This window comes from Pseudorasbora parva, chromosome 18 (genome assembly GCF_024679245.1).
Source record: "Pseudorasbora parva isolate DD20220531a chromosome 18, ASM2467924v1, whole genome shotgun sequence".
Taxonomy (NCBI): domain Eukaryota; kingdom Metazoa; phylum Chordata; class Actinopteri; order Cypriniformes; family Gobionidae; genus Pseudorasbora; species Pseudorasbora parva.
In genome coordinates this window covers 15,817,055-15,832,267 of record NC_090189.1, presented here as the reverse complement: position 1 = coordinate 15,832,267, position 15,213 = coordinate 15,817,055, and the positions used below count along the sequence as shown (strand labels likewise).

General features: G+C 38.2%; 2 protein-coding genes and 1 non-coding gene across 4 annotated transcripts; 2 read left to right on the top strand and 1 right to left on the bottom strand.

The window, feature by feature from the left end:
- The first annotated feature begins 738 nt into the window (after positions 1-738).
- On the top strand, positions 739-5,913 carry LOC137047038 (lysosomal membrane ascorbate-dependent ferrireductase CYB561A3). The gene is made up of 6 exons (XM_067424574.1): positions 739-814; positions 1,061-1,235; positions 4,237-4,439; positions 4,596-4,750; positions 4,972-5,140; positions 5,581-5,913. Exons 2-6 carry the CDS (start codon positions 1,061-1,063, stop codon positions 5,602-5,604), a joined length of 726 nt encoding a protein of 241 aa, XP_067280675.1. The 5' UTR covers positions 739-814; the 3' UTR covers positions 5,605-5,913.
- A 30-nt stretch (positions 5,914-5,943) lies between these two features.
- trnaa-ugc (transfer RNA alanine (anticodon UGC)) lies at positions 5,944-6,015 on the bottom strand. Its single transcript has one exon. It is a non-coding gene; the product is annotated as a tRNA-Ala (tRNA).
- Positions 6,016-6,468: 453 nt separating this feature from the next.
- Positions 6,469-13,562, top strand: zgc:193801 (uncharacterized protein LOC564476 homolog). 2 transcript variants are annotated; one of them, XM_067422999.1, is made up of 9 exons: positions 6,480-6,637; positions 7,201-7,301; positions 8,127-8,325; positions 8,434-8,624; positions 8,988-9,158; positions 9,734-9,892; positions 12,394-12,528; positions 12,673-12,765; positions 12,849-13,562. In XM_067422999.1, the coding sequence occupies exons 3-9, from the start codon at positions 8,223-8,225 to the stop codon at positions 13,284-13,286; spliced, it is 1,290 nt and encodes a 429-aa protein (XP_067279100.1). In that variant the 5' UTR covers positions 6,480-6,637; positions 7,201-7,301; positions 8,127-8,222; the 3' UTR covers positions 13,287-13,562. The 2 variants fall into 2 exon arrangements, with proteins under 2 accessions (XP_067279099.1, XP_067279100.1); XM_067422998.1 differs by lacking the exon at positions 7,201-7,301 and having other exon boundaries at positions 6,469-6,637.
- The last annotated feature ends 1,651 nt before the right edge of the window (positions 13,563-15,213 follow it).

Below are 15,213 nucleotides of genomic sequence, written 5' to 3'. Positions count from 1 at the left end.
CAGTGACACTAACGTCTTTGTGCTCTGATGAAATCCTACAGCAAAAAAAAAAAGGACATTCTCAATGTGTTCTGCGTTTAGACCTTCAGTGGTAGTTGCATTTGTTATTTACTAGTTTATGGAATTACCTTTGTCTCAATAAAACTGAAAACGAATCTTTGAAAAACATTAACAAAGAATGAAGCAAACTGAATATCCTGTTACATTTCTGCGACTGAGGTTTTTTTTTCGTGTTTTTCTTCATTTGTAATGGCATATTTCTGATAGTTTATGAAAAAGTTTCTTTCAGTTTTATAAAGTTTTGTTCCATTTATTGAGACAAAGGTAATTCCATACTAGTTAAGGTTTTTTGGTGACTGTGCTTGAATGGTAGTTTTAACACCTGAAGCAAAGGCCTAAAGAACAGCAGTATGGTGGTTTATTCAGTACACAAGCCATTTGTAAAAGAACATTTTATATTTTTGAACAAAATAAATTTCACTTTTGTAAAAGTCATTGTGTCTGCAAGAAAGCTTGGGTTAGGTCTGAGCTCCATCAGACAAGTCTGTATGAAACAGTTTATAACTTTTTTTTACTCCCCCTCAAATAATATAAAGGTCTGGCACCCATTGAAGCTCCATCATAGTTATTGTAGACACTTGAGGCAAGCAGAACTTTTCAAAGGTTTTTTTAAGCTTTGAAGGAGAATGAGTTAACTGCATGACCATGACTTGCATAACATCTCTAAAACTTCTGGGGTTGGACACATAAAAGAAAGTCACTGAGAGAAAAAGGAGAAAATAAGTCCATTGAATGTCTGGAACATAAAAGCAAGGTAAGACTATAGTATATGCCATTTAGCTACACGTGACTATAACATCTCAAGATGTTTTCATTCTCTGCTGGATCTTTTGTAATTAAAGAATTGAAGTATATGCTTTTACAAACTTGTATGTAACTTTTACAAAGCATTTCTGTTATTAGCTGAAGAATAATAACGCTGATCAAGAACTAGTAAAAGAAGTTTTACTCTGAAATCAATATTTTATCCAATCTGTTTCTCTTTCTGCTTTACACATAGATGCGTTTTCCCGTGTCTCCTGTGCTGAGCGTGTGGCTTGGGGTTTTGTGTGTGGTGTTTGTGTGTCTGTGGAGTGGGATCTGGAGAGGAGGGTTTGCTTGGGATGGTTCTTTTCTGCAGTTTAACTGGCACCCGGTCCTCATGGTGACGAGCCTCGTGGTGCTATATGGAAATGGTGAGAAGAAACCGCTCTCTTTCTGTAAACACTTTTTTAACTGGCAAACCTCTTCTCTTTCCTTTTAAGGTTAATGGTCTGGCAGAAATGATTTCTGTTTAATAACACAGTTGTTTCTCCAAGATGGCAGTGAGATTAAGTGGAGAGCATCTTGACATCTGGCTTAAAAAGATAGTTCACACAAAAGAGGATAATTCCAAACCTGTATGAATTTCTTTCTTTCTTTCTTTCTTGTGGAACACAAAATGGCATCTGATCCGTCACACACGTCTGACAAAATCAGTGCTTAACAAGTGCCGAGTGTGTCAGTTATATTTTCCACCGCATTTATTGACAAACTGTTAGGTAAATGTGTGATGATATAACAAGGATTTAATTAAACACAAACAGCTGTGCTCGTCTCGAATGGTATTTCAAGCTGCATATGCCATAGTTAATTTGCAATATGAATAGTGAGTGATTAAAATCTGTTGTTTGTGAACCGTATGTGGAGATGAGGATATTCAATAACCATAGTCCTAGTTTTAGCAGTGAAATTATGTTTTAAAACTCACATGAGAGAAAGCTCAACAATTATAAAAGAAAAAACTAAGGCAGTTCTAGATGGTAACGTTAATACTCAGTAAGCAATACCTGTCATTTCACCTATTAGGTTAACTATAGACCAGAAATAGATATAGTCCAGCTATATATAGTCAAATATAGACCTATATATAGTCAAAGTAACTAGGAGATAATTATAAAATAATTTGGTTAATTTAGTAATGTCGTTTTTGAGATGTATGATATTCCATCAGGTAAGCAGAGTCAACAGTGATTAAATTTTTTTTGCTTTTATTATTTAATTTATTTGATTAATTATTAATTCTTTTTTAAAAGGGTGATGAATTGAGAAATCAACTTTCCCTTGAGCTTTTGCTATATAAAAGGTCATGGTAGTATAAGAATATCCTTTAAGTTTCAAAACTGAAAACTTCCTTGTTAGTCATAGAAAAGCTTTTATAGACACCAGGCCCAGAAAACGGTCTTGTGCTTCATTCTTACGTCATTGCGCGACGAAACACCGCCTCTACAGAACGTCTAATCCAGTAGCCCCGCCCACCGACTCATGGAGGTGATCGGCAAGCTAGCCAACAACAATAAACATGCCGAGGAAGATAGCAAGATATTGCGCTATTACTGGTTGTAGAAGAACACATAAGCTTCCTTCAGATCCTAATATTAGGAATGTGTGGTTGAACTTTATTTTTAATGAAGTTCCAGCTCAGAGTCCTGCAACGGGTCGCCGCATAAAAGTGACTAAAATGGGTGGATTGTGACATTTATAAAATTCACGGGCGGGGATGCGGGCGGATAATTAACTCTGTGTGGGCGGGTAGTAGTGCGGATAAAAAATATGTGCAATATTTCTGTGGCGAGGTGGACGAATTAGAGAGAGAGAGAGCGAGCGAGACCAGGCGTGATTGGGAATGAGCTTCACCTGCGAGCCACACCGGTCTCGAGTTCTCTGAGGGAGCTCGAGGCATATAAGGACGAGCGACACCAATAAAGGACGAGAGATCACCAGACCTGGATTTGACGTTGAGTTGTGTTTACGTTTTATTATGTGTGTGTGCACGTGGCAGATGTCCGTGAGGGGCTGCACGTTACTTTGGTTTTGTTTGGTTAGAGTCTTTTAAATGTTCGCCGGTTTCCGCCTCCTTTCTTCCCCCCTCGAACATACTGTATTACAATTTCTAAGTCCAAATTACCATTACACATACACACAACAACGATATGCCATTTGACCCATCACGTCACCACCACTGCGACATTGCAACTTTTGTTGATGCCTCTCGCAACCCAGATGGAGCGAGCGTTGCAGGAGTAGCAATGTGTGAAGTAAAAGTAAAGTTGGTGAGTGGAGTATATGAAATGGTTGACAACGAGTCTTTAAAGGCACAGCCTGTTTCATTAGCCCATTCATGGTGCTGTTGATGTTGAGAGAGTTGCAAGATAAAAAATAAAGCGTTTTAATTTGAATGATTTTAGCGTGTGTGATTTTTTTGCGGGGTCGGGTAGGGTAATGGGCCAAATATAAACGGGTCTGGGCGGGTGCGGATTTACTTTTGATATTCTCACCGGTCACGGGTCGGATCTGGTGCTAGCCTTGCGGGTACGGGCGGAGCGGGTCTCCAAAAATGGACCCGTGCAGGACTCTGTTCCAGCTCATGTGGGGAAGACATGTTCACTTCAGTTCAATGCGGGATCGTTTGTAAACAAATCTCCGGTCGATGCTGGATTTGGATCCGACAGGAATGGTGCAACACACCGATGTGAGTAAAACGTGTTTTTATATGTAATAGTGTTGCATTGTCATAGATCGTTTTGCTTATGTGTCTAACAGAACATACCTTTTGCACGCTGGACTCAGACACGTATGGGCCAGGACTCGCAAAGCCCGGCAGGCAGATGAATCTTATAATATTCCGTTCTTGATCTGTGCTGTTGTCTCTCTCCCTACGTGGCATTTGAAGGACGGCACAAATGGGAAATATGAATATTCCCTAGCCCTTAGCATTGACAGCGCTTAGAGCATGTAACAAAATCGATATTTTAAGTGACAAGTTTGTTTGCAGGCAGGGAGTCAGAAGTTTAAAAGTTGATTAATAAAACCGTAAAAACATGGGGGGGGGGGTCAACTCTCTCCAATATTTTGAATTTGGACTGCAGATTTCAATCACTAGCTGTCAATATTACATAATGCAACACACGTATTACTGACACAAAACTTTTGAGCGGCAGTGTACATGGACGTGGTATATTCCAAATGAATTATTTCCAGGGATATCACCAAAAAACATGGTAGGCCTACCACCACTATGTTTATGTTCAAAAAATACTTACTGTGAATACATATTTTACAGTTCTCTCTCTCTCTCTCTCTCTCTCTCTCTCTCTCTCTCTCTCTCTCTCTCTCTCTCTCTCTCTCTCTCTCTCTCTCTCTCTCTCTCTCTCTCAGCCATAATCCTGTACCGTGTTCCTCTCACCTGGAGCAGGTGGTGGTGTAAGTTGGCCCACGCAGGGCTGTTGTTCGTGGCAGGGGTGTTGTCTGTGCTAGGCCTGTGTGCTGTCTTTGATTTTCACAGAGCCAACAACATCCCTCATCTGTATTCATTACACAGCTGGACTGGGATCTCCACGGTGGCCCTATTCACTTTGCAGGTATACCACATGGGCTAGCCTGATGATGACTGACATGTCACAGTATTTTCACTGCTTCATGCTTGGTAAAGCTCCATGAGTGCGTTCTACTCCATCAAATTTCAATGCAATGATGCTTGACATCGTCTCCTGTGCCTTTCTCCTCTGACTGAATAGTGGTTTTTGGGTCTTTGTGCTTTCTTGTTGCCCTGGACCCCTTTGGCTTTTAGAGCCCGCCTGAAACCTCTCCACGTCTGGATGGGCATGGCCATCTTCACCCTGAGTCTCATCACCAGCCTGTCTGGGATCAATGAGAAACTACTGCTGACGCTGTGAGTGACAATCCTACGATCGCAGCCATTAAGCTAAAAGAAATTGCTGCAATGTATCTCATTCGGATAAATAATAACTCTCCTCTTTGAATTAGCTGTGTAAGAAGCTCTTATTATGGTGATACCACCCTCTAATGATTTTAATTTTCAGTCATTGAGGGTTTTGTTGATGGCTGAGCTGTTTGTAGCTGTTTCAATGTCAATCAACTATGTCTCAGCAGAAGCGGAAGAAATGGAAGCAATACAGAACCGTATACGGCGCTGCCTGCTGAAGCTCTGTTTGCAAACTCATTAGGTATTTTAGTTGTTATTTTTGGATTGGTAGTGCTGACTATTCTGATATCCAGTCAGAAGTTGAAGAATCCAGAGTTTGAGAATGAAACTGACAGGGTGAGTATGATGACATTCGCTTTAACTTGCCAAATTGAATTATAAGAGTAAACATTACAATTTAAAACTTAAAAAAAATAAAATAAATTAATACTTTTATTCAGTAAGGATGCATTTAATTGATCAAAAGTGAAGGATCATGTGAGGATCATGTGACACCGAAGCATGAAATGATGCTGAAAATTCAGCTTTGCCATAACAGGGATAAAGGACATTTTAAAATATAATCAAATGGAAATGCTAGGGTTTTACCATTTACCGTTTTACTTCAATTTTGATCAAATATAAATGCAGTCTTGGTGAACATATATTTAAAAAAATTTGATTAAACATTTGCATAATAGTGTGTATTTGTTGTCTGCAATTTATATATATGTACTAATGCAAAACAGAACAAAGAGGCAATTACTAATTGTATTTTTCCTTTTTAATTTATTTAGCCTTTGCTGACAGATGCCAGATGAAGATTGAAGTAAACAAGACAAAGGAAGGAACATACTTTGTATCACAATTATTAAAATAAATAACATGTTTTGATTACTCTGTGGCAGCTGCTTGGTTTTATGCCTTCCATCTACACATCTAAAACAACTAATTGCTAATTTATATTGACAAGTAACATCATCCATGTTAGAGACGGACCTCTTGTGGTAATCAGGAAAATTGCAAGAATAAGCAATACAATTACCGGGCTTCCTTATCTTTAATTTAATGTTTTTTAAATGATACTATATCTTTCAGAATTGTGATTGTAAAGTTGAATAAGTTTTAACTTTAACGCATAACGTGGTTCCAAGGAAAAGTGGAGATGCCGGGGATTGAACCCGGGGCCTCATACATGCAAAGCATGCGCTCTACCACTGAGCTACATCCCCTTTTACAAAATAATGATTTACGTCGCTATAAGACCTTTTATAAACGCAATTTATGAAATTAGATATACATTTTTAATATTTAAGGTTAGCACCTTAGAAAAACATTTTATCTAATAGCTAAATCGTAACAAATACAACACAGCTAACGTATTTTCTAATATTTCGTTTAAATAAAATTAATGAATTATGAATTGTATAAGCATTACATAAGGAAAATCATGTAGATAAGATTATACACGTTTCTGGCTACCTTAAATATCTGTAAATATTTAATATATATATATATTTTTTATTAATCTTATACCAGTGTACGTGCAGCCCTCGTTGTGTACATCCCTTATTCATCGATTACGGTGCTGATTGGTTTAAAATCCCACCCAGGCTGATGGAGGCCAATGAAATTGATTTACGTTGAGCTCTAATAACGACATCTCGTCGTTTCGTTCGTCGGCGTTATGTGCTGGAAACTCGCAGGTGAATATGTGTACACGCAGATGACGAACCACACACAAGCGTTTTGAAATGGGATGTTTCATAGGCTAAAGACTACGAAAAACGCCAGACGGACAGCTGAATCTGAAGCGGATTTTTATATCATATCAAAGGCATGTCCGCTTTTGTGGTGAGTGAAAGTTTAAACGTAAATATGCTGTGAGTTTTGTGTTAGCTTGCTAAAGTTGTTAGCTTGATTAAGTGTGCAAAAGCTTGCGTGCAGCTTTTAACTTTCTGGACAAATGTAATTCAGTACAGTAGTCGAGATTTACATTATCATCCCGGTAGGGTTTTATAACTACCCATTATTTTTTTATTATTTTAACTAGTTGCAGGCCTTATGGAATAAATGTCAGTGATGATATAGGCCCATCTAAACATATGTATTTCATATGTATCATCATGTACATGAATAATAGCATTTTGCAAACAAGAGCTTTTTGGACTACCTGAGATCGTGGTTGTGATAATTATTGTTGACAAACTTGCTGCTTATGGCATGGGCCAAGTTTCATTGGTTTTCTGCGGCAATGCTTATGATTACCACAAGGGGCTCTTAAAGAAATGCACATTTAAGCTGTGAAACATTTCGCTTAAATAATAATGTTGCATGTTGTTTACAGAGGTTTTCATATGTGAAATACAGGAGGTAACGTTAACAGATTTCAGTAACCTCTAATGTTGTGTTTTCAGATGTGGTGCCCCTGCTGTAAATCTGCAGCTGTTCACATCAGACCAAAATGCTTTCTAGGATATAAAATAGAGGAGGTTAAACATCACCAGAGTGAATTTGGGTAACATTATAAGCCACTGTGTTTGAAATAGAAAAGGTATCGGATTTCGGGAACCTGCTATGCTGCCTTGTCAGATTTGGTGATCTCTGCAGCTGTTCACATCAGAACAATAAAATAGACATCACCAATGTGAATATGAATAACATTTAAGCCATTGTGTTAAAATTAAAGGGTAACGTATAACGGTAACCTTTGATACTGGCTTGTTGGATTTGGAGCCTGCTACATCTGCAGCTGTTCACATCAGAGCAATATAATTTCTGGGATATAAAATAAGTTAATAAGTTGGGAAATTCACTTGCATTCTGTATATAATAATAATGATGATGATGATGATATAAATGAAGAATTTAAACTCAGTAGTGGCCGGATAGACTGGAGAATTTTATTCATGTAATTTTATTAATCTAAAAGCTTTGATGCATAATTGTATTAATGTAATGCACAAATAACAACCAGAATGATAAAACACAAAATTACAATATTTATGATTATGATAGAGCACCTGGGCAGCTAGTCAAAATGTATATTTTTTTTAGTTTTTTATAATAAATGAACATGTTTTACAAGACCACTCACTTGATTGGCTGTTTCTCTGAAGAGCTCCAGATGTGTTCTCATGAATGAACATTTAATGAACACATTTCTCCCAGTTACAATGAAATAAAAATTACTTTTTTTATGTATTTAAAAACAAAGTTTTTGAGACAACAGTCAACACCCTGAACAGCTGTAAGCACAGTAATAGGGCTACTTATTCTATATAATGTTTCTTTTAGAGTTGCGTTCACAAGGATGTCTTCCTGTCTGCATTTGATTTTCTAGGCCCATCCTTCGGTTCGTGTCAGAGGAACAGAGCACGCGTACACACCTGTGCTGTGTCAGGATGAGAAGTGTTTGGGGCAGGAGAAAGGAGTGCACATGCACTGCCCCCTCTGTTCCGTGGCCGAGGCTTACCAAGATCCCGTCATCCTGCGAGCGCACTTCCGCATCAAACATGTGGACAAAGGCATTGACTTTGCAGGTAAGGCACTGAGAATCAATAGTCTCACTATATCTTGCTACGATAGCTTGCATGAATGATGCTCTTTGATGAAATCAGTCTATCTCTCACACTTATTTTTATGGACAGGCTTGAAGGTGCTGCGCTGTTGTATCCATTGTGAGATTGTGGGAACTATTAAAGGAGAAAAAAGGTTCAAAGGTGCACATTGGCACTGCTACAGATGTAGAAATGGTTTCAACAGGAGGGACGAGGCCATCAAACACTATAAAACACATTTCCGAAATCCACACACCACATTCCAGATCCAAGTCACTCAGGTAAAAGTGGATTACATCGGGCTAAAGGCCTGTTCACACCAAGAATGATTTCTATAAAGATAACTATATTAGCAACCACACCAACGTACGATAATGTTCTGTGTATTATAAGCGTCCGCTATACTTGTGTCGTCTGCCACTTTAAATGCTCAAGCTCTTTTTAAAGTCATGTGGATTCTAATTGGTTGATGTTTTTATTGTTGTTCTAAAAGTAATTCTTCTGTGTTGTTAATGTTACAGTTGTCATATTTTTCCATAGAATTTGAATGATTGTTAAAATGTTATATTTAGTGTCCTATATAAAAGTTTTTCTGCGATATTGCATTTTTTGAACTCAATAAGTCTTCATGTGTCCTCTCCCAGAATGTGAACTGCCGACAGTATTATGGTGAGAGCTCAGAGGCTCATGCTAAAGCATATGAAGGGCTGGCAGTGAGTCTTGGACCAGGTGGAGATGGCACGAGCATTGGATCCATATTAACTCAGCCCATCCTGACCACTGGCACTGAAACACTATTGACTGTGGAACCAAAGGTAGATTGTCAGCATATGATTTTATTTTTTGTTTTTGAGTCTACTAGAACAGATTTTCATGCTTGAAGATTAAAAAAAAAAAAATTCTTCATCAGTATGTAGCCAAAATTGCACATGAATAATGTTTTTGTTTTGTTTTTGGTGATTCGAAAAATGATCCCATCTGCGACTTAAACAGTAATATGATCCAAACCATGAGTTTTGTGATCCGCACCACTAATATCCTCAAGTTTCAACACACTACAAACACAACTAAAATAGTACTCGCCCCTTTTTTGTGTATGCCTTTGGGGCATTGATTATTTAAATGAGGGATATTATTATGACTCAAGAGAGAACCCCAGGGAGTTCAGCAACAGTGCTAACTGATAGTTTTTAAAATAGTTTGTGTAGTTTTGCACAAAGTCACCATTTTGTGCTTTGTAACACTGCGGACCTCAAACAGCAACATTACACAGTAAGGAAAGTTGAAAATGTTAAAGAGCATAATATGACCATTTGAACAAGGATGATCTACCACTAAACCTCTTGGTTTTTGATTTGAAGTATTGTTGATCTTTGCTTTGTGTTTGAAGGAGGATTGTGAGAGAAATGGGATGCCACTGGGTGCTGAGGAGGAGGTGGGGTCTTCCCAGAATTCATGTGATGGGACACAGACACTTGTTCTTATGGACCCTGATGGACAGGGAAACAGTGTGATCTATGACACAGCTACTGGTATCATTACTGAACAGGTCATTACTAACAGGAATCACTGAATGTTACCATTTTATTGATGTTAATTTTACACTTTTTTTGTTTGTTACTAACAATAGACAATACCACTCCAATTATCTATCATTATTAATGAAGCTAGATGTTTTTTAAGCCTATTAGTATCCATTACATAAAGTTCTGTTTAAATGTAAGATTTTTTCACCACTTCAGCTCTGCACCCCCCCTGGACTCCAAAATTGCATCATCATAATCTTTATAAAAAATCTATAACTCGCGCACCACAAAACTAGACCTATAGGGTATCATTTGAAAGATTAGAACCTTAGCTTTCTTAATAACCCAATAACTTCTGCATTTATATTACATAGAAGAAAATAATACGGTCTGAATTCGACCCCCCCCCCCCCCCCCCCGCAATGACCCCCCCTTGAGAAAATCATGCAAATAATATAAAATTTCATATTTTTATCACACAAACACACTTAAAATAGGCAAGTCATATTTCAAATGAAAGCTATCGGCCTGAGGAATATCGCAGTTAATTTCACCGATCCAATAATTTACAGTAAATTTATTATCAAGAATCACAAAGATGGAAATGACTCCTTTGAACAAGCAAACACATGAGTCATATTCCTGTTCGGATCACAAACTCGTTGTAACGCTACTAGCCTCAAACCCTATATCAGCTTGTTCCTTGGGTTGTTTGCTTCAAAATGAGACTATTTTTACATGCCTGTGAGCAAGTATGGCCAAATCACACTGTAAAATGTCACCGATGTCCAGATCAAAACATGTGATGCAGACAAATAACCTTATTATTGCTAGTTTTGATTGTCGATGTTAGCCACGATTTTTGATGATGTCATCACATATTGCATCATGCTACATAAAAGCTGAGAATCTCAGCCCTTTATAGACATGTGGATCATGATTCTAGACCAATCAGAGCCCGAGATCTCCCTTTACAAAGTTGAAGAGGCGGAGCCTTCTTTCCGATTTCCTAGTGGACAGTTTATGTCAATGCAGATGAGTAGGAGTTATTAGACACTTTGGTCAGATAAATCTCAATAACTTTTATTTGCAAGGAGATATCAAGAAAATTCTTTTTTCCCATTAAATCCCAATTTATAGAATCAACAGAAACTTCTAAAAAGCTTGGATCCCAAAATGATAAAAAATATAGATTTTTTTAATAACAAATTAATTAAAAATAAATCAAAATATTTATTTTTTTATCTATGTTTATCATAAGATTTTGAATAGATACAATATAATATATGCAATATTCCACCACTGTGTTCAAATTTAGAGTTTTTTTCTGTAAAATGAGACCATTTTTATCAGTTTACTCCAATGTATGTGGGTAGGGTGCTCTTTTAAATTCAGATATTCCTAATTCTCAAAAAAATGCAAAATGTGCAGAGCTGATGATATTAGATGTTTAAAGGTGCACTATATAACATTTGTTCAATAAAATATCCAAAAACCACTAGGCCAGTGTTGTATATTTTGTTCAATTGAGTTCTTACAATAGCCCAAAATGTTTCCAACTATTTGTAAATCGTGAAAAATTTGCCTTTTTAACCAAGGAACCAGGATGTCTGGGGGGGTTGCCTGTCAATTGCGTCATATCTGCGTTACCCTCGGTTTCTGGTTTTATTCTGCAGAAACGCTTTTCTCTTAGCAGTGTGCAACAAGTGTCACAGCAGCGGCTGAGCGAACGCACAGAGTAACGTCATAACAGCATTTTAAACACACTTAAATGTATTTAATATGATAACCAGATCTTTGTTACCTCATACTCACAGCCAGTGACTATGCATCATAAAAGTCCCCCCTGATCGCGAGGTGTGTGTTGTTCATGTTCATCTTATTAACACTCGATCCTGCTGTGCTTCATACTACACTAACATTAATAACCGCATCCATGATCTTAATTTCTGCCCAATCCCGATTATTTTCCACCGGCTAAGAGGTGAAGTCCCAAGATTCTGAGCTCAAACTTGGTGTCATAAAACTATGCCTTTGTTTTGAATAGGAGTCCTCTAGCGGACGGAAAAGTTACATAGTGCACCTTTAAAAAAACTCATTAAAAGCAAAGAATTTTCTTTAGGAGTTATCACTGTTTCCACAAAAATACTAAGCTGTTTTCAACATTAATTATAAGAAATGTTTCTTGAATGCCAAATCAGCATATTACAAAGATTTCTGAAGGATCACGTGACACTGAAGACTGGAGTAATGGCTGGTAAAAAAAAATAGCTTTGCCATCACAGGAATAAATTACATTTTAAAAAAATTACATGTATTTAAATGGAGAACAGTTATTTTAAATTGTAATATTTCACAATAATACTTAATTAAATAAATGCAGCCTTGGTGAGCATAAGAGACTCCTTTAGAAAACATCACAGAACATCTTTTGAACGATAGTGTACGTTATTGGTGTTTCTGTCTTCTGGTTTAGCTGATCTCCTGTAGGAGTGATCTAAAAGCTTTGTCACTGTAATTTCAGGACGCAGAAGTTTTCGAACAGACCCTGCTACAGAAACGACTCCTGGAGTTCCACCAGCAGATTGACACACTCCGTCAGGAGAAGGAGACTATGGAGAAGACACTACAAGCTGAGATTAAACAGCTCAAAGAACAGGTATACCTGAAATTACTTTATATTTAGCCAAACTTTCATTAAAGTAATATTCTATTTTATTTTATTTTATTTTATTTTTAAACATTCCTGCATACAATTACTGTAGTTCAGTCTTCTTTTGTATTTCTTCTATTTTATTTTTAGGTTGCAAGTCTGGTTCAATCTAATGTTAGGATGTTTGAGGAACTGCAAGCATATCAATGTCCAGATCACAGCCAGCAGAAGGTGGCCAAGCTTGTAAGTGTTCTGAATGTATAGGCTTGGGCTAATTCAAATGAATATTTCTCCTGTGGAAAACTCTGTTACTTTTTTATCGTTAGATGGAAAACCTTGAAGCTCAGCACAAGGAGCTCCTGCAGGCCCAGTTGGCCTCACTCAGGAGGGAGATCCTGTCAGGAGCGGAAACAATGCCAATCAATGGCCACACGGGGGCACTGGAGCTCAATGTGAATCTAGAAGAGCAGCAGACTGAAGTTATCAGTGGCACTTTAACAGAACTAGAGGATATGGATGTTCAATTACAAACTGAGCAGCATGAGGCACTAAGAACCACAGAGCTTGAATTAGTGGCAACCGATACAATACCATGTTTGGAGAGCCCCGGCTTGGACTTAGATTTGCCAAAAACTGGCTTGACTACATGTAAAGTTTTAGAGGATAAACGGGAAGTGTCATTGTCCCTGGTGTCATCTAAAAAGCGCAGCTCAGCGGATGACTCAGTAGACACAGTTAAAAGCAAAGTACAGAGAGTCAGCTGAGAATGACTTGACATTAAAAACACTAGTCCCCATTCCTTTTTCTTAGCGCTTTTAAAATTTGCTCTTACCCTTAGCTACACATTTCCAGGTCAAAATTAAGTGTGTTCTGTCTGTATTCTGTCATTTGAAAAAATATTCATATACATTTTCATGATACAATATTTTTGACCTTAAATCTCTCTTTTCCATGCTTATTTATGTTTATACTGCTTTGGCTATCCCTTTTGATGTACTTGTATGTTCTTGTCATTCAAAGAATCTCCGCATTGAATTTCAGTCTGCTTCTGTTGTTCTTTGAGCATAAATGGAAGCATGTTACTGATCAGGAATTCATACACATGTTGAGTTGCTAAATCTTGATGGTCTGTCAACATATAAGTCAAGTCACCTTAATTTATATAGTGCCTTTTACAATACAGACTACTTCAATGCTAGCCTAGAAATCTAGACGCACCCTAGCGGCGGCAAATTAGAAGTGTCGTCTAACTCTCAATACCCTTCTGAGCTGTATTCCCCTAACTCTTGCCGGACCAATCACATCGTGTATAGAGTCGGTGGGCGGGGCCATAATGACGACGGCCGAGTTGCGTTTGCGTGCTTCTAGTAAACATAGAAACTGACCAACATCGGCGTACTTTCGAATCAGCTTGGACCGTGACTCTGGAAGACTTGGAGTGAAACTTTTCTCTGAGAAAAGAACAAAGAACGGCACTGAAGTCATTCTTAAAAAGGGAAGATGTGTTCGGGGTTTTGCTGACCGGATACGGCGAATGTTTAATCTATCAACAAGCTCTGTTTCACCTTCGTTGCTCTGGTTGGTGGTAGCGCTATCCTATCGCATGCAGAGGGAGTTTGAAAGACAACCGTTTATCCCGCCCCTCGGATTGAGCCCTGTCTATGGTGAGTTTCCAGACCAAACATCTTAATGTGGGTCTGGCTCGTCAGGCAACTTCAATGCAGCTTTACAATGATAACAGAAAATTAATGCAACAAAGATGTTTTGGCTGTACAGCAGCCTTAGGAGAAAGCCATTGTCTAACTTTTATTTATTAATTTCCGTTGTAAAGATCATTAGTTAGTTAACAACACAATTATCCTACTCTGGATTTTTCATAATATTTTCAACCAATTAAAATAGGTGTCTTTTATCAAGTTAAATTGTTCAACTGGTGCATTACTTTTCATTCGTTGGCAACTGTTACTTTTCTCAGCATGGCCAGCCAAGGCTCATTGATGCATGTGAGGAGCCAAGGCTGGCCTGTGTGGTGCGATCAAACATGAGCTACTGTAGCTCAAATTGCACGAAGTTAATGCTGGTTCTGATAGAAAGGTGACAGTACACAGATTTTTGTGTACTGCAGCCCAGTCAGGCTGCTCTATGCTGACCCCTGTCCACCACCAAAAGCGTCAATAGTGGGCATGTAAGCATCAGAACTGGGCATGTGAGCATCAGAACTGGACCACAGAGCAATGGAAGAAAGAGGCCTGGTCTGATGAATCACATTTTCTTTTTCATCACGTGGATGGCCAGGTGCGTGTGCTTCACTTACCTGGGGAACACAGGATGCTCTATGGGAAGAAGACAAGCTGGTGGAGACCGTTTGATGCTTTGGCAGTGTTCTGCTGGGAAACCTTGGGTCCTGCCATCAATGCAGATTTTACTTTGACACATACCACATAAGCATTGTAGTCCATGCACACCCTTTCATGGAAATGTATTACCTGGTGGCTTTGGCTCTGCCACCAAAGCAAAAATGGTTCAGGGATGGTTTGATGATCACAACATCGAGTTTTGAGTTGTCAACTTAGCCTCCAAATACCCCAGATATCAATCCAATCGAGCATTTGTGGGATGTGCAGAACAAATAAGTCCAATCCATGGAGGGCCCACCTCACAACTTACTTAAAGGATCTGCTGCTGATATAT